The following is a 24,033-nucleotide window of genomic DNA, read 5'->3' as shown; positions in this document are numbered from 1 at the left end:
CATCTTTCACAAGTTCCAAAGCTCCAACAAAGGGAAAGGAAATCCCATTAACTAGGAATGGAAGCTCCAGCATTGGGCTTGTCTCATGTGCCCTCAACCGTACCCTGGCCCAAATCAAACTGACCATTCCTTCCTTAGTGGGTTTACGCCAAATCCCATACATACAAAGTTCCTATAAGACTTGCAATTACTTGTTGATATACTTGTCTTCCTCCATGGAAGTCGAAGAACTGAGGGCAGAGATTGTGTTTTATTATTCTTTTTATCATCAGCACCTAGCATAGTGCTGGACCCGGTATCTGCTGAATAAATGTTGGCTGGATGAATGATAATATACAAAAGAACTAGAACCAAGTAGGAACACAGTAAAGTTAGTTTCCTTCCATTTCACAGACAAACAATAAGACTTGTTAGTGACCCTCATTGCTCCATTCTCTACATTGCGGAATTCTTTTAAAATTTACCTTGCTTATTTGGCAAGAAAAGTCATTTCCCTTGATGGAAGTAGTACCAGATTCATGGAGAGATCCAGGGACAAGGACTAACTACTCTAGAAGAAATCCAAACAAGTATTTTATTGCCCAGGGGAGGGAGCATGGATTTCTTTCAGAGAACACAGGATCTGAATTCAGTTTAAGTTCCAACTCTAATATTTATCAGCTGGACGAGACCTTGAGTTGGGAAAGATCTCTGCGCCTCAGTTTCTTCATCTGTAAAATGAGTAGCATATTAATGCCACGTGCCCCGCCCTCTTGGGTATTCAGCCATGATCATGCTTGGTATAGTGGTATTATTAACACAGCGCCTTTCAGAGGAGGGTAAGTAGTCTATTGCTTCTCTTGCATGCAGTATTTCCTAAGTGAATAAGTGAATGAATTGTTATAAGGGAGGCTAGCAATCTCGAAAATCCCATTCCTTGGAATCTTTTCCCTCAGCCTGATCTATAGGAATTGACTTATACTTTTGGCCAGAGTGGGTCGCATCACTTATTCCTCCTTGGATAGGTTTTCTGCCTACTCTCCAGTGCTTATTTATGAATTTAAACACAGTATCAAATGATCCTGCAAAGTAGCTAGAAGCAGGTGCTCTGGAAATCAGACTTGGGTAATACAATACTCGGCTGGGTAGAACAGAGCCCTGTTCCAAAAATCCTGGGCCAGGAGCACTGTACTGATCTTACTAATTATTTCTGCCTACTGTCCTTTATGTCCCACAATTCTTTGCTCTTTTTTTCCCCAAATGGGAGAATGACCAATATTTTAAGACTTAAAATTTTACAAGACCCAATCTATTCAAGGGATCAAAAGGATTTAAAAGGAAAAAAAATGGATATTCCAAAGTCTCTCAGTGGCAAGCTCTCCTTGAATTTAACCAATCCTTTTTAACAACCCTCCTTCCACTCAGTCATTCCTCCCCCTTCAACCTAATCTAAGTACACAGAGCTGCAGCAAACCACCATAAAAGTAGAAGGAATTCAAAAGACATCATCTTAAAAAAAAAAAAAAAAAAGACATCATCTTTTACGTGGGAGGGGAGAAAGTTTTCCTAATCGCTGGTCCTATATAGGAGATATACGAATTTGTGACATAGCTAGCTGCTCCCTAAAAGAGGGCTGTGCCCTATAAATCACATCCTAAGCACCAACCCATTTTTGTGCACAGAGAAATTGCTGTGGGCCAGGGGCTGCTCCAGAGCACATGCCCTCCTGTTCACTTGTCATGAGAGATGTTAACATCTCTGATTAATTCATATACCCCTTACATTATTCCTCATCTCTTTATCCTTGGCTCTCCCGTTCTACTGCAATGTGAAGATTCTTACCGACCTGCTATAGTAATCACCACCCGCTAACCGCACCCCCTCCAAACCTAGTGAAATTGTTTAGCGATGCCAACCGCGCTTTTAATTTGCAAGACATCAGACACAGAGGTAATTTATACCAACATCTGTTCGTTTTTGACTTCTGAAACAAACTCACACATGCTGCTACAAAATCCCATTAGGAGTAGGGAGACAGCCTTCTGCTACTATTCCGTATTCCTCTTCTACACAGACACACACACACACAGACACACACACACACACACCCCTTCCAGTAGGGTTTGTAATGTAAATGTGTTTTACTAAAAAACTCCCACCAAGGATTTCAAATCTCTTTGGGAAAAAACCTTTAGAGAAGTCTATGCTTGCTGACAGAGGACAGTAAGGTATTTCTATGTCCTCCTGCCTAGTTCTATCCCTTCTTCCCAACAGTTACCACTTGGTATAATTCTTGCACTAATGACCAGGCTAAGACTACATACTCTTCAGCTTGGCACTTCCAATTCCTGCCTTCTCTCCTGGTTCTCTCTTCCCACAGTGTGTTAGAAGACCATCCGGGGGACCATAAAATTGCTAGAGAAAGTTTTATCTGGAGTCAACACCATTTCTTAACCATTTTCTGGTTCTGGATTGATTCTCTAGGATTACAAGATTCAACAGGAAGGCAACACTGCTACCACAGTCGAATCACTATGCTAAGAGGGATCCACTGGCCATCAGCCACCAGTGTATGCTCTGCAGAAGAGAAGCATGACCTCCACGTCAAGTCATGATCTACTGGCCCTCCTATGCTGGGCACAGACCATAAACTGAGAAAGCCACAGTCAAGACTCTCACCAAAGGGTGAACATGTGAACTGCTGCAGAGTGTGGGACAGGGGACACATTTAAAGACAGCAAATGGATAAACTATAATCAACTTCCAGGTTGATGCAGTTTCTAACACCCCTTCATAGTTTCCCTAGGGCTGTCAGGTTCACAGCAGCTGCAAATACCTGGGTATACTTTAGAGAGGCCAGGGCTGAAGGGAGGACTCCATCCTGCTTGCTGTGAAGGTGGTGTGTGCTTTAATGTAATCTCTTCTTTAGACTCTCCAATTCCTCCATCCTACACTTAGCCTTGCCTCTGGCTCCCTTTCCACAATGACTATCCCCAAACTGCCTCTCTGCAGTAAATCTTCCAGTGGCTGGTTGAAAAAGATTCAGTGGTACAGACTGATTTCTCACCAGTGAGGGCACGAGGGATTACCAGAGGCACCCTGGTTAACAAGATTGGGTGCAGAATCTCTCACGAGACCAGCCCTCTATGCCAGGGCTTTGCACCTTTCGCCCATGACATATGGGTTTCATCACAGAAATATTTTCCAGATTATAACTTTGAGGCAATTGCCTGATAAAATTCTGCTTGGCTTTAATATAGGGAACAATGTAAAGATTAAGTAACTTTTAATGAAATGGAAGAAACTCATAGCATTTGGTTTGCAGTTCCAATGCAAACTACTTTAAATATTTATATTGTGCCTCAATATAATTAAATCAATATAATTAAAAACATTAGCGAGGTGGATGGTTCTCTCACATCCTGAAAAGCAACAACAGGCTGTTTAGGAGACTCTGAGTGGCCAGGAAACAAAGGAGACGGCATAACGCTGTGAGAAGAGCAGGGCTTGCATTCATTCATTCATTCATTCATTTAGGCTGCGCTGTGCAGCTTGCAGGACCCTAGTTCCCTGGGCAGGGATTGAACCCGGGCCCCCAGCAATGGAAGCGTGGAGTCCTAACCACTGGAACACCAAGGAATTCCCAAGAGCAGGGCTTTTAGCATTGGACAGGCTTGGATTCAAACCCCAGCTCCTACACTGAGCCTGAACCACTGCGGGCAAGTCACCCAAGTCATACCTCTGTGTTTCAGTCACCTCATCTGTTCAAGATGGGATTAATACAAGGGTCACACAGGCATTCTGTTAATGCTAGCTACTGTATGACTCTTTCTTTCATGTCAAACAAGAAGTTTATTTAAGCAACAAGATACTTGATGGGAAAATTATCTAGCATTCATTTCGTTTAGAGTAATTTATTCCTGCTTAAAGACAGATTGCCTTACACATAACAGCTATGTACAAAAAAGTTATAAAACTGCCGTGGGTTTTACAGTGATAAAGTGAAAAACATTAAAATTCTCCAATGGAACAAGGTATGCAAGGATTTTTGTTTGTTTGATTTCTGTTAAACAGTGAGAGCAAAATAACTTACTGGAATATGAAAGACAAGGGCTGAATGGGCACGCCACTAATGGAGAGAGGGGGGACTGTTACAGAACCAGAATTCTGCCCCAGTTGTTGTCGAGCAAAACATAACACTGGTCATCTAGCTTAAAAAAAAAAAGCCAATATGCTTGTGTACACTAGTTATTTCAACTACAATAAAGACGTGAAAAGGGGGTATATGAAAGAATAGAGAAATCCATACTGTAGTAGTCAGGATGTGGGAGAACCAAACTGCAGTCTTCTAACTGCGAATGTCTTCTTGGTCTGTGGGAACTGAGATCTGGAGTAAAGAGCAAGTTCCCTTCATAGCAGACACCTCCTGTCTGCTGCTGGAACACACTGACAGCATCTTGGCTACTATAGTATGGATTTCTCTGTTCTTCCATGTACCCTTTCCTCACTCCTTTACTGTACTTAAAGTAACTGGTGATGTACACGAGCATATTCCCTTTATTTTTTTTAAGCTAAATGACCAATGCTATGTTTTGATCGACAACAACTGGGGCAGAATGCTGATTCTGTGACAGCGCCCCCTCCTCCATTAGTGGCATGCTCATTCAGCCCTTCTCTTTCATAATCCAGTAAGTTATTTTGCTCTCACAGTGTGTCTGTTTCATGAATTGGCTGCCTATTAAACTGGAATCTGACCTACCTCATTGACAAACCCTGTCATTCACAGTAAGCCTTCATTAGTTTACTAAGTGGCGTATGCTTAATCTTAATCTGTGCGTCACAAAACTGTCCTGCCCTGCCACCTTCAAATTAATATGATCATTGTTCTTAGCCTTGACTCCTTCCTTGGCTTTTCCATCGGTCATGGGAAACAACAGAGTCTCCGCAGCTGCCATTTCACAAAAGAGAAAAGGTACCAGGTCAGTACCGAATGCACACACAAGCAGCACCAGTAGTGGCAAAAAGAGGATGAACTATTTATTTTTTAAAGGCTCTCAAATGTAAAACAAAGGGAAACATGCCTGACTTGCATCTGTGTAACGTGTATACTCTGGAGGTTCAAACCTGGGTACTAGTTAGAGGCAGCGACCTTCCTTAACTACACCAGCAGCTTCTTCTAGCAAAAAGGAGCACATAAAACCCTAGTTAGTTTGGTTTAAATCAATGTGCTAAAAGGTTACCTATTTAACTAGATTTATAGAAGGTGTTTTGTAGAAATGATGCCATTTGTTATGATTACAGTTTTGACTTTTTTTTAACAATTATTTTTTAGTTGAAGGCGTTCTAATTCCGCTGAGGGACCTCCTAGTCATGAGTGTGTGCTATGCAGGAGAGAAGCATGAAGGGGATGGATGAATAGTTAAGTTAGTCACGTAGAGAGCCTACCTACTATGTACTAGGTATTAGGGAAAATTCAAATAAATGAGACGTGGCCTTTGAGATGGAGCTAGCTAGCTGTACCTTGGTACATCAGAGGAGAACAAAGGAAACCAATGTGATTTACAGTGCTGATTTCTCTCTCACAGGAATGAGGAAGTTTTCCTGTCACTCCGGGATAGGGCCGGCGTACAGCAGAGCAGTTCCAGGCAGGCTGCCAGACTGAGATTCTTCACCATGCTCCAGTTCAGACCTCCACAAAAACCTATCACTAAGTGATCAATAATTCAAGTCAAGGACTAAGCACTTTATAATGCCTCTGATATGAGAGTGGCTGGGGCCACTGTCAAAAGCAGAAGGTGCTATGAACTGAGCATGGTGTTCCTGGATGAGAAGGAACTCTCTTGGGACCTCATTTGAATACTTGGTGGCCCTCAGAAAATGGTGTAATTGTAATATAGTCTACTGACCATTCTCAGCCAACTCTTGTGGGAGAGTCCATTCAAGTTAACAGTTTATGGTAGAGGGACTTCCCTGGTGGTGCAGTGGTTAAGAATCCGCCTGCCAATGCAGGGGACACAGGTTCGAACCCTGGTCCAAGAAGATCCCACGTGCCACAGAGCAACTAAGCCCATGCACCACAACTACTGAGCCTGCACTCTAGAGCCCGCGAGCCACAACTACTGAGCCCGTGTGCCACAACTACTGAAGCCCAAGCGCCCGTGCACCGCAATGAAGACCCAACGCAGCCAAAAATAAATAAATAAATAAAAAAGATTTTATGGTAGAAATCTCACTTTTCTCTAAAATATAAAAAAGCAGCATTTGAAGGCAGACAGAACAGCCTTAGGCTTTTGCCCAAAATTCTTTGAGAATGAAATAATATCTAAGAAAAAAACAGTCTGGATGCTACATCCATGACCAAACTATCATTGACTATGAAAATCTTCACCCTAAGAATTCTCAGAAAATCCTTTTTGGGGCACACTTCCCAGATTCTCTTTCTATTGAGTGTCTTGTCTCTCTAACATGACTTTTTCTTCCAAAAGAGTGGGGTGGCTAAGAACTGTGTTCTCTCCAGTGAATTCAGGAAAAGATAATTTTATATCAAACATTTTTTTTTCAATTCATAGCAAGGGCCACTTCCAGAGAATGTTTTATCCAAGAAGTAATATAAAAAAGAAAAACCAGGACTCAATGTACAGGTAAATGCATTTGGACAGTTCCAATATGGAAAATAATTTTAATGGCTTTTCACAACAGGGGGGAAAAAAAGGACAGAAACATCCAGCCAACAGATTTATTCTCAGAATATAAACCATCAAGCAGGAACATAAAATACGGGAAGTGTCACCCATGATGCCTGAAGGCTGAAAAAAGTAGAAGAATCTTAATTGTCAGGTATTTGAAAAATGCTGTATTCAGGTGAAAGCCTATGTTTTTCCATCAACTCTCCTTCCTCTGCCCTCTTTCAAGAGCAAAACAAGACTAGACTTCAAATATTCAATCCTTTTTATCATCCTTCTCCCTACTAAAAAACAAACCAAAACAATAACAACAAACCCCAAAGATTTGTGTTCAAGAAATGAGACCTAAACTTCTTATTTGTATTTTGTTTCCTCTTCGGAGGGCCTCACAGGCCTATTTCGCTTGGTTCCACTTCCAAGGGTAAACTCAGTTGAACGAAAGGCAATGAGATCAAAGCAATGGATTAATACACTCGGGGCAAACTTTTATTAAATACTCATAAATTTTTGCAGAACATTCACACTTCAGGGCCTTTACATAGTAATACATCGTGGTGAAACACTTATTGTGACCAAAGTCTAGTAGCTTCACACAGTCTTAATTTCCTCATTCATAAAGTGAGTACAGCAATAATAATATATCATGTAAGGTTAAGAAAGAACAACTAGTCAAACTGACTTCATCAGGACACAAAATATTTTGCCTCAAGTTAGAGTAATTTATTCACAGGCAATATCCCACTCCCAGGAAAATCAGACCAAGATCACAGTATAGATGAATTTCAAAGGACTTGGATATTAAGAAAATCCTCCTGCTTGGAACATCCCCACCTCAAGGTGCTGGCAGCAGCAAACCGTCTACAGAGGATGGAGGCCCCAGTCTTCTTGACCCACAGGGCAGGGAAAGAGTTACATCTTCACACTTCGAAGCCAATAAAAACCTCTCTTGATTATAATTTAGATAAGAACCACTGGATTGAATAATAATGTCTGAAACTCCCCTGGCTGTTTCACCTTGAGACGTCCATCACTGGGTTAAACATGATGCTAATTGCATTTGGATTGATTAATTTCTCTCACTCCTGTCTATTCGAATAACGCTTAACAAAATAATCATAGCACCCAGAGCCAAATCTTTTCCGTCAAAGGAATGAAGCCATCAGAACAGGCAGAGATGAAAGAAATGAAGATGACCCGTAATTACAGCTACGGTGATATCATTACCATATTATACGAAATGAGTGTGGGGGGGAGGGGGAGGAGAGGGAGGAGGGGCTGAGATTATTTATTTTTTTTAATGAAACGCTACGATCTAAGAATACAGATTTGACATCAAGTGGAACACAGAGAAATATAGAACTTTAAAAAAATACAAATCTTGCTCATAAAATTGCAAAATCCGACAAACATTGAAGCCCAAGATACATCAAATGTCTTGGGCTGTGAGCAGGTATTATTCATGCCACTATTTTTTCACCACAATATCACTTTGTGTATGACTTACATGGAGATATAAGATACTGTCTTGATACCACAAGCACTCCTATAGTTACTGGAGAAGTTTTTTTTAAGCCAGGGAATAAGATCATTTTATTGTAATTTTGTTAGAGGTGGCCTTGTTTGTAAAATTAGAATCTGACTTTTAACTGCAGGTAGTTCCAGTTTAAGACACCAAAGAAAATGTCTATGAATCTTCACTCATGGTTCATCGGACAGTAGTATGGACTTAACTCACCAGAAAGGAACAATATATATTTCCCTACTTTCTTGTTGTTTGGTATGACCTTTTAATATATAAGATATAGAAAAACCTATGATCGCATAGGACTTGAACTTTGGTCTGAATCTATCACTTATTAGATGGTGATCTCCAGTAAATTATGTAGCCTCTCTGTGCCTCAGTTCCTTCATCTGTAAAATGGGGGATTAGTACCTATCTCAGTGGGTTGTATGAGACTTAAGACAATTCATTTAAGTGCTCAGTAAGTGCTGGCACAAGAAAAAATTTCCCCCTAAGATTAATTTTATGGCTATTTACAGAACCTTGAATGTGTTTTTGTTTTTGTTTTGGCCAGTCTGCGAGGCATGCAGGATCTTAGTTCCCTGACAAGGGACCTAACCCGCACCCCCTGCAGTGGAAGCACAGCGTCTTAACCACTGGCCTGCCAGGGAAGTCCCTTGAATGTTTTGGTTATTGCATTTAATGAAGTTATTTCAAATAGATACTGTAAAGTACCTTGAATATAGATTTTAACAAATATTTGTGAAATAAATAAATAGGATACTTAGAAGGTGCATTATTTTAATAGGCTAGAAATATCTGGGGGATATCTTTGCTACAGTATTTTATTTATTTTATTTTTAAAATTTTATTTATTTATTTTTTAACATCTTTATTGGAGTATAATTGCTTTACAATGGTGTGTTACTTTCTGCTTTATAACAAAGTGAATCAGCTATACATATACATATATCCCCATATCTCTTCCCTTTTGCGTCTCCCTCCCTCCCATCCTCCCTATCCCACCCCTCTAGGTGGTCACAAAGCACCGAGCTGATCTCCCTGTGCTATGCGGCTGCTTCCCACTAGCTATCGGTTTTACATTTGGTAGTGTATGTATGTCCATGCCGCTCTCTCACTTTGTCCCAGCTTACCCTTCCCCCTACCCGTGTCCTCAAGTCCATTCTCTAGTAGGTCTGCGTCTTTATTCCTGTCCTGCCCCTAGGTTCTTGCTACGGTATTTTAAACAGAGAACCATCATTAAGTCGAAAACAATAAAAACAGATATTGAAATTGTTTTACTTAGCTTGGACAAGAAGACATGTTTTTCTATTTTGCTATATAACAAATACTCCCAAAGAAAACAAGCATATGTATTCTGAATTTGTAATCATTCAGTAGTAAATGTGAACAGTGCTTTAAAAGATAAAAAACAAAACACTGTATTTCTGCCAGGTTAAAACAAGAGTCTAAACCATTTACTATGTTAACTCGGTATTCTCTGCTTTCTTTCTGGTTAAGAGAGGCAATGTATACAGTAAAAAGGATTTCTCTTACGTGGCTTTGGAATTAGACGGGTGTAGCCTTGATTCAAATCCCAGCCCCCACCCCCCCATTTACAGGTGTTAAGACCTTAAGCAAATTATTCTTATGAGCATCAATTTTCTCATTCATAAAATGTAATTATAAAATAGACTTTGCAGTCTTGTGAGATAAAATGAGTTATGAAAATCCTTTATATTGCCTGGCGTATAGTAGGAAAGTCTATAAATGGCAGCGTTAATCATTTTTTTAATCTGTCAAATCTCAGTTCAAACGTCACCTTTTCAAAGAGGCCTTCTGTGGCCACCCTATCCAAAGTCAGTCCTCTTGGTTACTTTCTTTCATATCAACACATTCACTTCCTTCACAGCACTTACCAAAATCTGAAATTAACTTTATTTCCCTTCATGCTCCTTGAAGTTCTACAGAGCCTCCTGCTCTACCCCAGCAACTAGAACAATACCAGGCACATGGGAGGTGGTCAACTATATATCTATTGAAATAATTTATTCATATATGAGGAAAGAGGAAATCTGCTTCCTTTTCAATTCTTAATTCAACACTGTGCATAAGAAATTTTTGTCCTAGTAAAATTACCTATGTTTTTTACCCAAAAATATTAAATAGGGTATTCATATTCCTATTCATTTCAGCACTATCTGTAATAACTGAAGATTGGAAACAACTCAAATGTCCATTTTTAGGGAAGGGACTCCATATTATAGAGTACTGTGCAACTGTGTGAAGGAATGAAGAAGACACCTATATATTGCTATGGAGCGATCTCCAGAACATACTGCTGAGTGGAAAAAAAGCAAGGTGCAGAACACTATGTATAGTATATTACCTTATGTGGAAAATTAGGACATGGAGAAATACACAGGTATATTTACTTATATTTTCAAAAGAAATAATGGAAGGATAAAGTTTAGTATTTGTTTTTACTAATAAGGATGGTTACCTAGAAGAGGAAAAAGAGAGGGGGTAGGAGAGAGGTGGAAGGTAGACACTTTGGATGCACCTTATTTTATACGTTTTACTTTGGGACACCATATAAATATTTTATACATTAAAAAATTCATTAAATAGAAAAATGGCAATCTCTAAAAATGGAAATAAACTGAATCTCTAAAATTTGGCAATTACTACACAGTACAAAAGTTTAAATAATTCTAAAAGACATATTCTGACTATATATCCCTACAAGTATATATCCTAAAGATATAAATGAGGCACAGAGAAATCTTAAATTGCATTCAGCAGTCTTGTTGTTATATGTAGTTAGTTCTTTTGATGCTAGTCTCACTGTGGGTTAAAACATAAATAATTATGTTAGTTATTAGAAATCAAGATTTCCAGAGTAAAAGACATACTATTATAAAATCAAATACATTGTATATGAGAAAAGAATCTAAAAAAGAATGAATATATGTATAACTGAATAACTTTGCCATGCTCCTGAAACTAACATAACGTTGTAAATCAACTAAACTCCAATAGAATTAAAATTAAAAAAATCGAATACATTAAATTAAAACCCTTAAACATCTTTAATTTGAACTGGGCATATTGGTAGGAACACAATTTCTTTTCCTCTTAAACAACAACAACTCATTTACCAACCCTGTCAATGGAAAAGGCCCAGAAGCAATGACAGTCCAGTACCAATTAATACTCTTAGTACTTAGATTTCTACTAAAAGGAAGATTTCTACTCCCAGGGTTCCTTGGAGAAATGGATAAGATTCTAAGTCTGAAGTAAATGAACAAGGAATATCTTGACACGCTGAAAGGAAGGAAGTTACCAAAGATTACTAGGGTCATGTCAAATGACACAGAAGTCAGCATAAAGGGGTGTCCACTAACTAAAGATGGGACAGTTTTGAGTGTCAAAAACAATAATGATTATAGTACTTAGAAATACATTAAATAGTATTTTAATGTATTATATTTAATATAATGTATTATATTAATATGTATTATATATATATATATATATATTTTTTTTTTTTGCTGTACAAGGGCCTCTCACTGTTGTGACCTCTCCCGTTGCGGAGCACAGGCTCCGGACGCGCAGGCTCAGTGGCCATGGCTCACGGGCCTAGCCACTCCGTGGCATGTGGGATCTTCCCGGACTGGGGCACGAACCCGTACTCTCTGCATCGGCAGGCGGACTCTCAACCACTGCGCCACCAGGGAAGCCCAATGTAATGGCTCACGGGCCTAGCCACTCCGTGGCATGTGGGATCTTCCCGGACTGGGGCACGAACCCGTACTCTCTGCATCGGCAGGCGGACTCTCAACCACTGCGCCACCAGGGAAGCCCAATGTATTATATTAATTACATCAAATTAACATTATATTTTACTATAATATTTCTTAAAAGCCCTCAGTCACTTCAACTCATTTCGTGTTCTGAAAATTGGTAAGTAAAAGGGGGGAAAAATCAAGCATTTTTTCTGCCTTTCCTCTTTGGACTACATTTCAGGGAAACCAAATAGTTGCTGATTTATTAGAATAGTAATCATCATCATTATTATTATTATAGAAAGAATGAGACTGATACCACCTAAACCCACTGATCTTCACTGAAACTGGAACAAATGAAAGGACCTGTGTTTCATACGCAGCAATAGCAAGTACACTTATGAAGCATTCTTGCCAAAAAGACTGACTCCGATCCCACTTTATTCTCTAACTCTACTAGATTACAAGAAATTTTGGGGAAAAGAGGACCATGTGGAATGCTACCACCATGATAAAAATCATCTAAATTTAAAATGTGGGAGATGCTCTTGGACAAACAACCCAGTTTCTTCAGCAATTAAATAGCATGGGGCGGGGGGATAACCTAGAAGAAGAAGAGTGTGCTTATAGAGAAGATTAAGTGACTGAAGACTGATGTCAATCAAATGCAACGTGTAGACCTTGTCCAGATGTTGACTCATACAAACCAACTGTGAAAAACACAATTTTTAACCAAACTGGACATGGACTATAAGACGTTACTAAGGAATTATTATTTTATGTTGTTTGGTATAATAATTGTGTGTGTTTTTCAAAGGCCTTCTTGGTTAGAGATACATACTAAATTATTTATGAATGACATGGTACTAGGATTTGCTTTAAAAGACTCCAGCCAACAACACAACCACAACAAAAAGTGTGATATAAGGGGGCAGAGATACAACAAGAATGGCAGAAAGTTGACAATTATTGAAGCTGGGGATGGGTACGTGGAGTTCATTATAGCATTCTTTCTAGTTAGTATATGCTTGGAAAATCTCCATAGTAAACAGAAAACTTCACCAAATGCTTCTCTGGAAATACAGCTTTTTCTCATTATCACTACATATCATAATACAATGAAGAGTAGGCCAGGGAACAGAGATGGGGATAATTAATTCTGCAGAGGACTTGGAAATGGATGGACAGGAAAAGCTGTAGAAAAGGGGTGACTTTTCATGTCATGAATGTTTATTTCCATCGTTAAATTCTTTGGATGAGGAACAAATTACACATGACCAAACAATCAAAAGCAGATTACATATTTTTTAAACTCTACCAAATCTAACTCAGGTTAAGCCTAATAATAATAAGCTGCTGCCTTCCAACCTTTCTTATTTAAGAAATCATACTGACAAATCTAAGAGCACAATTTTCAATTTATTCATAAAATAGTTATGAGGGAAGCTCTCTGGTTCAACATTTTGATTCTAAAAAATTCTTTGGGAGGTGGAGAGAATGAGTCTTCGGCCACTCATTTATTTATTTATTTATTTATTTATATAAATTCATTCATTCATTCATTCATTCTTGGCTGCATTGGCTCTTCATTGCTGCGTGCAGGCTTTCTCTAGTTACAGCGAGCGGGGGCTGCTCTTTGTTGTGGTGCATGGGCTTCTCACTGCGGTGGCTTCTCTTATTGCAGAGCATGGGTTCTAGGTGCGCGGGCTTCACAGGCTTCAGTAGTTGTGGCTCGTGAGCTCTAGAGCACAGGCTCAGTAGTTGTGGCGCATGGGCTTAGCTGCTCCATAGCATGTGGGATCTTCCCGGACCAGGGCTCGAACCCATGTCCCCTGCATTGTTAGGCAGATTCTTAACCACTGTGCCACCAGGGAAGTCCAAGTTACTCATTTATTGAATCTTCTCAGAAAAAGCTTTAGGGTCACTACAGCAGAAATTAACACATTGTAAATCAACTATACTTCAATAAAATTTAAAAAAAAAAAGCTTTAGGGTTGGTAGCAAGCCTAACTTTAAGGCTGAGGCCAGTCCAATAGCTAAAAGGAATAGCTTAATCTAAACAAAGTTACAAAAGGAATAGCTTAATCTAAACGTTCACTAGTCCAGTTAAATTTAGCTGGTTTTTCCTCATACTATCAACAACTGTGAATATAAATGACCTCAATAATCCTACTTCACTTTGATCACTCTTTTACTTCACAGATGACGATTTATCCAATTTTAACACAAATTACTTGTTCTACCCGATAATTTGATTTTTAATTGTTGGCATTGTGGTTTCACATATGTATGGTTCATGTTTTCAACTTGACCAGACAATAAGTTCATCAATGGTAGACACTTTTAAAGATATTTTCACTAACAGACTTGGAAAAAATAATATATAGTATTTATCCAGTAAGGCTTAATTTAAAAATCCTCTTTTTCCTCTAAAATAATGTAGTAGTACAAATGTACAACAATTACTGTCTTCACTTGATTATGAATTTCTTTTAAAACCACATCACATCAAGGTAAGAACCTGATCGTATGACGTGTCTACTTAGGAAGTCATATTGAGATAGGCTGGGACCTGGGACCTTTTACCGGAGTGCTTGCACCTAGACTAACATCTCTTTGAGTGACAGAATACAAAGAAACTATAAGGGACTAAAAACAACTGCACACGTGCACAGTTGGGGCAATTATGATCAACAGGATTCAAAAAGGCCACAAACCAACTGCCATTTCTGAGGTGCTGAGAGCAAAAGCAGGGCACTGTGCAGGATCCCTGTACATGGCACCACTAAAGGGGTGGGCAGATCACCTAAGCTACACCTCCTGCCCAACCCATGGACCCACCCCTGTTGTTACCCCTTTTAAGGACCCAAGCAGCTCCTCTCAGGGAGAGAGCAAGAGTACCTGTCTCTTGCTTTCACTCCCTTGTACTGCAGCACAAGCCCCAATAAAGCCTTGACTGGAATTCTCATCTGGCCTCTTATCAATTTCTATTGAATAAAGAGTCCAAGGGCCCAGGTCCATAACAATATGGTAGTGGTTATTTTCCTTGTGAGTAGAAATTACAGCTAGTTAACCTTTTTTTCCCAAATATCCAGTTTTGATGTTTCTGAAAAATCTTATTTATAACATTTGTGAATTATTAACATAAAAGGATTAGAACACAAAAATATCCTCAGCCAGAAAATTATATTATACTGTGTATAATAGTCTGCTTCACTGAAACTCCAGAGTTTAATCTATACATAGTTAACATAATAATAGGCATGTACTGAATGAAAAAAACACTCTTTCATTGATAGTACAGGTCATAATTTAGGATCTTAAAAACAACTTATGTGTGATCAATATGGCAAAATATAATAGAAGGGGAAATATGGTTAGATACTATATAAACATTTACTATAATGCTTAATAATTAAAGTTAAAATGTTTTTTTCATTAATTTTATTTGCATTCAAACCAATAAAGAAGCGAAAAGTGAAAAGAAGCATTTTATAGATGCTAGACCACTGGCCTCAAAATCAAAGGTCAGAGTTCTAAACTAGTTTCATCAGCTAGTCAACAAGTTCTAACTGCTCGCCCATTACATACTCTTATGCTTGCAGATAATGAGACACCAAGAGAGATCAACCAATCTTCCTTAGAAAAACCCTCCCCTCCTCCTTTGGGCACTAAAGTTTGCTCATCAACAGCTTAATTGTGCTCTGTGTAGATACTTGTAGAGAGCTTTGCAATTATGGAGTACTTTTTTCCCCCAAGACCTTAAAAAGAAAGTTAGGTGGGGAAATCAGGAACAGATCCTATTTCAGTATAGTAGAGGTTTTCAGGTAGGTTAGTTAGCATTTATTACCTGTATCAGTGGTTCTCAAGGTGTGGTCCCTAGACCAAACACATTAGCGCCACTTTGGGAACACGTTAGACATACACATTGTCAGGTCTCCATCTCAGATCTACTGAATCAGAAACTCTAGAGGCAGTTCTAATTCATTACTAAAAGAATTACTAATAAAATTTTAATTTTATTAAAATTATGATCAGAAAGCATATTTCTTACCATAAAGTTAAAAGTAGAAGAGAGGGGCTTCCCTGGTGGCACAGTGGTTAAGAACCTGCCTGCCAATGCAGGGGACACGGGTTTGAGCCCTGGTCTGGGAAGATCCCACATGCCGCAGAGCAACTAAGCCTGTGCGCCACAACTACTGAGCCTGTGCTCTAGAGCCCACAGGCCACAACTACTGAGCCCGTGTGCCACAACTACTGAAGCCCGCACACCTAGAGCCCATGCTCCACAACAAGAGAAGCCACTGCAATGAGAAGCCCACACACCGCAATGAAGAGTAACCCCTGCTCACCGCAACTAGAGAAAGCCTGCGCACAGCAACGAAGACCCAATGCAGCAAAAAATAATCAATTAATTAACTTTAAAAAAATCATATTAAAAGTAGAAGAGAGAGACTATCTGCTCTATGAGCAACAAAGGGAGAAATTAAAATTCAGCTAAGGATTAGAATTTTTACCAAAACTTCAGCTCTATCTCTAGTGCCATGCATTATGCTTAATGTTAAGGTTATAATACAATCCTTAACCTTCCTTGAGAATCTGTCAGAAGACAGCCTGGAAAATAAATAATTATCAAGTAATGTCATCCAAGCTATAAGAGTATATAACACATTATGAAGACAGACACGGGGATAATTAATTCTGCAGAAGGTTTGGGTTGGATGGACAGGAAAAGCTTTAGAAAAGGAATGATATGTGAACTGACCCTTTAGGAATATACTATCTAGGAACACCCCGGCAAGCTAAGGACAGCTCCTTTTTAAATGCTTTCCGCTAGGCCACTGGTGTAAAATGCAAGTGAACATTATGAAATAGATCTTAAAGTAAGCTTTAAGTACCCTCTTAATTCCCAGCATCATTTGGGATTTCTCGTGGATACCAAAGTAGTATAAGAAATGGCCCTGCTTTAAGAAATTAAATCACAAATAACAAATTTGACCTATCCAAAATTTGGCAGAAACTAAACCAATTATAACTATTCACCGTATTTGGTTAAGCAAAAAGCTGTGACAGTCAACAACCAAACAACAGTTAAGTCAAGTGACTTGCTCCTAAGTTTAGTTTCTTTTTGTAGATTGACGTTTTCGCAAGATTTTTTAAAAAATGGAGACAGCTGGGCTTCCCTGGTGGCGCAGTGGTTGCGCGTCCGCCTGCCGATGCAGGGGAACCGGGTTCGCGCCCCGGTCTGGGAAGATCCCACGTGCCGCGGAGCGGCTGGGCCCGTGAGCCATGGCCGCTGAGCCTGCGCGTCCGGAGCCTGTGCTCCGCAACGGGAGAGGCCGCAGCAGAGGGAGGCCCGCATACCACAAAAAAAAAAAAAAAAAAAAAAAAAATGGAGACAGCTACCATGCTTTTATTTTAAAGGCTTTATTTATTCTTATTCAGAAGAAATAATTTATAAAGTCCACGGTGGAGAATACTATCCAAATGAGTTAAAAATCCTGTGCTTGTAAGATCAACCTGAAATAATTCCATCTAAAAACCACATTTTATTTTAGTTTAGTTTATAAATTTATTTATTTATTTACTTTTATTTTTGGCTGCATTGGGTCTTCGTTGCTGCACGCGGGCTTTCTCTAGTTGCAGGGAGTGGGGGTACTCTTCGTCGCAGTGCACGGGCTTCTCGCTACAGCGGCTTCTCTTGTTGTGGAGCACGGGCTCTAGGCACACGGGCTTCAGTAGTTGTGGCTCTTGGGCTCTAGAGTGCAAGCTCAGTAGTTGTGGCGCAAGGGTTTAGTTGCTCTGCAGCATGTGGGACCAGGGCTCAAACCCGTGTCCCGTGCATTGGCAGGTGGATTCTTAACCACTGCGCCACCAGGGAAGTCCCTAAAAACCACATTTTAAATCAGCTTTTCCTCTCTATTCATGTTGATTCTAATAAACTAGAATTCCTGTAACCAAACATACCTAACAATCATTTTCTTGGAAGGTAGAGAGACTATAAAGGCTAGTTTTCATAATTTGCTAAAAAGTTTATTTTAAAGACTATTTATTAAGTCCCTGGTACTCTAGCTCTGATTTGATTGAGGGGTACTATTTCTAATAAATCCAGAGTTGAGTCAAAGGCCAGAAGACAATGTGAATAAAACACTTAAATAGTCCCACCATTAATCACATTATTTGAACTGCTTTCTTAATGATTACCCAAGTGCAGCTTGAGTTACTGGGTACATTCACTTCATCTGTATAATCAGTGATGTGTCTTTGAGGCTAAATGTCAATACAGAAATGAATTTCTATGTGCCAGAAACATTCTATTTTTTCAAGGTTTCACTCTATGCAAAAACAAAACAAGAATATATGACCGAGATTAAAAATAACAACAAAACAGAGGGTATGACCTATTGTTGTCATTTAGCCATGACAGTCAGCCAACTGTAACTGGATTAATAAGCCATTCTTCTCCATTCTAGCTCAAGATATGAAATATCAAACTCTAGAGTCCTTTAAATGGAATCCAATACTGACAGTGATGAAAGCAAAAAGGCTTGTGTTTTTGCTTACCCAGTCAGTTTCTGAGTGACTCAAAACGACAAATGAGAGACCAATAAATGGTTGTTACCTTAAGTTTATGTAATGTATTTAGATCACTGGGTGATATATATTGTACTCATACTAAGTTAAAACTATATCCAGGGTATTCCAATGCAAAACTTATAATACACAAACACACCCCCACATCAAAAGAAAGTTTAAAATGATGATGACACAAAAACTTGCACACGAACGTTCATAAGTAGCATTTTCAAAACAGCCAAAAAGTGTAAATTCCCAAATGTCCATCAACTGATGAACAATGTGGTATATCCATATAATGGAATATTATTTGGCAATAAAAAGGAATGCAAGTAGGTTAGTGATTACTTAGGGCTGACTGGGGAGTGGGAAGTGGAGTCGGGGGAATGGGAGTGGCCGCTAATGGGTATGGGGTTTCTTTTTGGGGTGATGGAAATATTCCAAAATTAGATTGTCATGGCGGTTGCACACTTCCATGAATATACTAAAAATGCACTGTACACTTTAAATGGATGAATTTTATAGTTTGTGTAAAATATCTCAATAATGCTCTTTTTATAAAAATGGTTGATGTGTAGAGCTGTGCAAAAATTAAATGCAGAAGAATAAAAACTCCCTTGGACTCAAGTGAAACCCCTGATAAAGAGGCTTCGCACAGGGAAGATACAAGCTAACAGAACCTGGGTTTCTCCACTGAAGACATAAGCATCCAGTTCTTACCTCTACCCTGAGGCACAAAGAAAAATAGCCCTTTCCTCCTGGACTTGTTCTTGCTAAAGAACTAACTGAAAGTCTAACTAATCAACATTCTTGATAAAACTGGGTGTTGGGACATTACTGCCAATACACTTCAAGAGAAAATATACTTCATAAATTCAACTGTTTAAATTCAGATTAAAGGACTTCCCTGGTGGTGCAGTGGTTGGGAATCTGCCTGCCAATGCAGGGGACATGGGTTTGAGCCCTGGTCCGGGATGATCCCACATGCCAAGGAACAACTAAACCCCTGCGCCACAACTACTGAGCCTGCACTCTAGAGCCCACAAGCCACAACTACTGAGCCCGTGTGCCACAACTACTGAAGCCTGCATGCCTAGAGACCATGCTCCGCAGCAAAGAGAAGCCGCTGCAATGAGAAGCCCGTGCACAGCAACAAAGAGTAGATCCTGCTCACCGCAACTAGAGAAAAGGCCGCGTGCAGCAGCAAAGACACAGCGCAGCCAAAATTAAATAAATAAATAAATTTAAAAAATAAATTCAGATTAATATCAGAATTTGTATTTATGTACTTTTTGAAAGCAAAGATACTATATTTTGAATTAAAATAAGTATAGTACTTGGATTACTTAGACACTATGAATAATTATTTGAAAAATGTTCCTTTTGCTTAATGACTAAATATTCATCCCAGGAAGTCAGAATGCAATTAAATTTAATATAAGTAGATTAGATTAATGCAAATGCATTAAGTGCAAAAGCATTTAACAAAGCTATATATTTAAACTATCAAAATCCATGAAATGAAAGATTAAGATTTCTATGAAAACTAAGTAATCCTCAGTATATGTAAATAATTGGGTAAATGTAATAACTGAATTATCAATCCTAACTCAGATCACGAGCAATAAAGATAATTTTATTTACACAAAAGCATTTAATTGTAGACTTTCCATGTGCTCATTATTGTGCTATTCTCTGAAGATAAGAATAATACTGATGGTTCCATTTTTTAAAAATTGGTTCATTCAATATATACTTATTGAACACAACTTAATATAGGATTAGTAATGCTCACTTTTTTGTATTCACATTTTGAAGAGATTAAAAGATTGAGAAAATCAGTACACAGTTATTTGTATAGTATAATTTCTCACAGGGGCCATAAAATTGTCACACTAGTTACTTGGTTGCCCTGCAGTCCTGTGTGGCTATTTGAGTAGGATCATTTTCTGATCTGAACACATTCTTAATATATCGGTGAAGCAGAGTTCTCACTTGTTCTAATTAGTGCCATCCTTGGTGCTGACTTGACATTATGCTTCTTAACTCTTACTCAAAACAAATTGTTCTCTGCTCCACACATTATATAAAATCTGCTCAGTCCTAAATTCCACCTAACTGGCATCACTGTAATGTTAACACGTTTATTACACATTGTTCAAAATTTAGAGCTCACCTAGGGAAGAGTCTGCTGCTGAACGGCTAAGAATCACAATGGCTAACATTTCTGAATGATGATTATATGTTGGATACTATTCAAAGCACTTAACACATTATTATTCAAAATCATCACAGTATCCTATAAATAGGTGCCATTTATCATTCCCATTTTACAAATGAGGCACAGAGAGGTTATATAATTTGCTCAAGTTTAAACAGCTAATAAGTGGTTGAGACAGGATTAGAATCTAAGTGGCCTTAACTCCAGAGCCTGCTACAGTTATTTTCCGATGGTCCCTGACCTAAGAGAGTTCACAGACTAGAAATATATACATCATTAATAATATAAGTTGATATTGGCTGTAATAGAGGGATGAACAGGAGCACAGAAAAAGGGCTAAGGAAGTGGACAAAGTGCTCCAGGGAGAAGAAACAGCAATCTGTATTTCAAACATTCCAGGCATAAACTTCCCAAGAAATGTGATTTAAGTTTGTTTTAAGAATTAAAATGAAAGACACATGAGATACTCGGTCTAAATCCACTTTCCAAATTCCAGGTCTATGTCAATGCAGACTTTACTCACATAATGACTGTTCATTACTTTTTAGAAAACTTTTAAAAGAAGTTTTTAGTATAATGGCTTTTGTTTTCCTTCTAATTCATGACATTTACTTAGGTTACATATATATGGGTGTATTTCTGGACTCTTTATCCTGTTTTATTCATCTCTATGCCTGTCTTTATGTCAAAGCCAAACTATCTTGATAACTGTAGTTTTACAGTAAGACTTGAAAGCAGGTTGTGTAAATCCTCCAACATTGTGGGGGTTTTTTGTTTTGTTTTTAATTTTTTGGCCACACCGTGCAGCATGTGGGATCTTAGTTCCCCAACCAGGGATCGAACCCATGCCCCATGAATTGGAAGCATGGAGTCTTAACCACATGGACCACCAGGGAAGCTTCCAACACTGTGTTTTTTGTTTTCAAAATTGTTCTGGTTATTAGGTCTTTTGCATTTCCATATAAACTTTAGAATCATTCAGCTTTCAATTTCTCAAGAAGGCCTGGTAGGATTTTGATTGGAATTGCATTGACTATACACAGATAAATCTAGAGAGAACTAACATGATAACAATATTCAGCCTCTGATCCATAAACATGGTGTATACCTCCATTTACTTAGATCCTTAATTTCTCTCAGCAATGCTTTGTAGGTTTCAGTATACATGTCTTACACACATTGGCTAAATTTATTCCTTAGAATTTCATGTTGTATTTGTTTTAAAAAACTCATATACCAACTGTTCACTGCTGGTATATAGAAATAAAATTTGATATTTGTACTTTGTGTCCGGAAATCTTGCTTTAATTCACTTATTACTTGTTTTAGTAGCTTTTTGGTAGATTCCTTAGATTTCTATGTAAACAATCATGTCATCTGTGAATAAAGACAGTTTTGCTTTTTCCTTTTCAATATGTAAGCCTTAATTTCTTCCTCTTTCCTTATTTTACCAGTTACTCAATCATGATGTATTATTATTTTGCATATTGCTGGAATGGACTTGTTAATATTTTGTTAAGGATTTTTGCATCTATATTCATGAGGTAATATCTGTAGTTTGATTTTCTAATCTTTGTCTGATTTTGCTGTTAAGATAGTGCTGGCCTCATAATATGAGCTGGGAAATGCTTTTTTCCTCCTCTATTTTCTACTAACTCTTCATTAAATGTTTAACATAATTTTGTATCTATATGAGACGATGGATGTTCACTAAACTTGTACTTAATCACTTCATGATGTATGTAAGTCAAACCATTATGCTGTACACCTTAAACTTATATAGTGCTGTATGTCCATTATATCTCAATAAAACTGGAAGGAAGAAAATGTTTAATAGAATTTATCAGTGAAGCCATCTGGGCTGAAGTTTTGTTTGTGAGAAGGTTTTAAATTACAAATGCAATGTCTTTGTTAGATGTAGAGCTATTCAAGTTTTTCATATCTTCTTGAGTCAATTTTGAAAATTTGCATCTTTCAAGGAATTTGTCCATTCCATCCAAGCTATCAAATTTATTGGAATAAAGTTACCTTATTATCCTTCCACTGTCTGTAGGATATAAAATGATACCCCCTCCTTTCATTTCTGATATTGGTAATTTGTGCCTTCTTTCTTTTTTTACTTGATCAATCTAGATAGTTATCCACTTTATCTTTTCAAAGAATGAGTTTTTTGGATTCATTAATTCTGCTCCTATCTTTTGGTGCATTGACCCCTTTATCATTATGAAAAGCTACTGTTTCTCCCTGGTAATATTCCCAGTTCTGAATTCTACTTTGATATTGATATAGTCATTCCAGCTTACTTTTTATTAATGTTTGCATGGAACACCTTTTTCCATCCTTTTATTTTTAGTGTATCCATGTCTTTATATTTAAGTTTGTATATAGCATATAGTCGAGTCTTATTTTTTATCCAATATGATAATCCCTGTCTTTTAACTGATGTGTTTAGACCATTTATATTTTTCCCCATCTTTATTAAGATATTATTGACATATACGTAAGTTTAAGGTATGCAATGTGATAATTAGATACATGTATATATTGCAAAATGATTATCACAGTAAGGCTAGTTAACACCTCTACCTCCTCACATAATTGCGATTTTGTGTGTGTGTGTGTGGTGATAACATTTAAGATCTAGTTTTTCAAGTATATTCGATCATTTATAAATATTGAATTATTGATATGATTTCATCATCTTGCCAGTTATTCTATTTGTCCCATATGTTGTTTTTTCCTTTTTTTCCAGCCTCCTTTTGGATCAACAAAGTATTTTTAGTATTCCATTACAGTTCTACTACTGGTTTATTAGCTATGCCTTGAACGTCCTTAAACACTTCTTGTAATGTACGTTTCCTGGAGACAGATTATCTTGGTTTTTGTTTGTCTAGAAAATGTCTTTATCTTGCCTTTATTATGAAAGAATATTTTTGCAGGACAGAGAATTCTAGGTTGACAGACTTTTTCCTTTCAGTATTTTAAAGATTCCATTCCATTACCACTGGTTTGCATATTTTCTGATGAGAAGTCTGCTTTCATTCTTTGTTCCTTTATATGTCTTTTTTTTTTTCTGCCTGCTTTTAAGAGCTTTCTCTTTATCACTCAACAATTTATGATATGTCTTGGTACAGTTTTCTTCATGTTTGGGTTTCACTGACCTTCTTTGTATCATATTTGGAAAAATTTTGGCCATTTATTTTCTTTTTTAAAAAAATATCTTTATTGGAGTATAATTGCTTTACAATGGTGTGTTAGTTTCTGCTTTATAACAAAGTGAATCAG

At 38.0% G+C, this 24,033-nt stretch overlaps 1 protein-coding gene and 1 pseudogene across 11 annotated transcripts in view; both read right to left on the bottom strand.

Moving 5' to 3' along the window:
* LIN52 (lin-52 DREAM MuvB core complex component) overlaps positions 1-24,033 on the bottom strand; it is a 127,530-nt gene that overhangs the window by 3,171 nt on the left and 100,326 nt on the right. For 2 of the 11 annotated variants that reach the window (XM_055088602.1, XM_055088606.1), the window contains one exon: positions 13,344-13,875. The exons of 5 other annotated variants lie outside the window; for them this stretch is intronic. In XM_055088602.1, coding sequence (XP_054944577.1) covers positions 13,838-13,875 — 38 coding nt within the window. In that variant the 3' untranslated portion in view covers positions 13,344-13,837. Of the gene's footprint in view, positions 1-13,334; positions 13,876-24,033 lie in introns of those variants that run through there. 4 more of the 11 variants (XR_008618710.1, XM_055088609.1, XM_055088607.1 and 1 more) reach the window with 4 other exon arrangements.
* LOC102984888 (small ubiquitin-related modifier 2-like) lies at positions 3,395-4,904 on the bottom strand (annotated as a pseudogene).

The sequence above is a fragment of the Physeter macrocephalus genome, chromosome 11 (assembly GCF_002837175.3).
Source record: "Physeter macrocephalus isolate SW-GA chromosome 11, ASM283717v5, whole genome shotgun sequence".
Taxonomy (NCBI): Eukaryota; Metazoa; Chordata; class Mammalia; order Artiodactyla; family Physeteridae; genus Physeter; species Physeter macrocephalus.
Note: the sequence above shows the minus strand (reverse complement) of the source record. Positions and strands in the feature narration are given on the sequence as shown.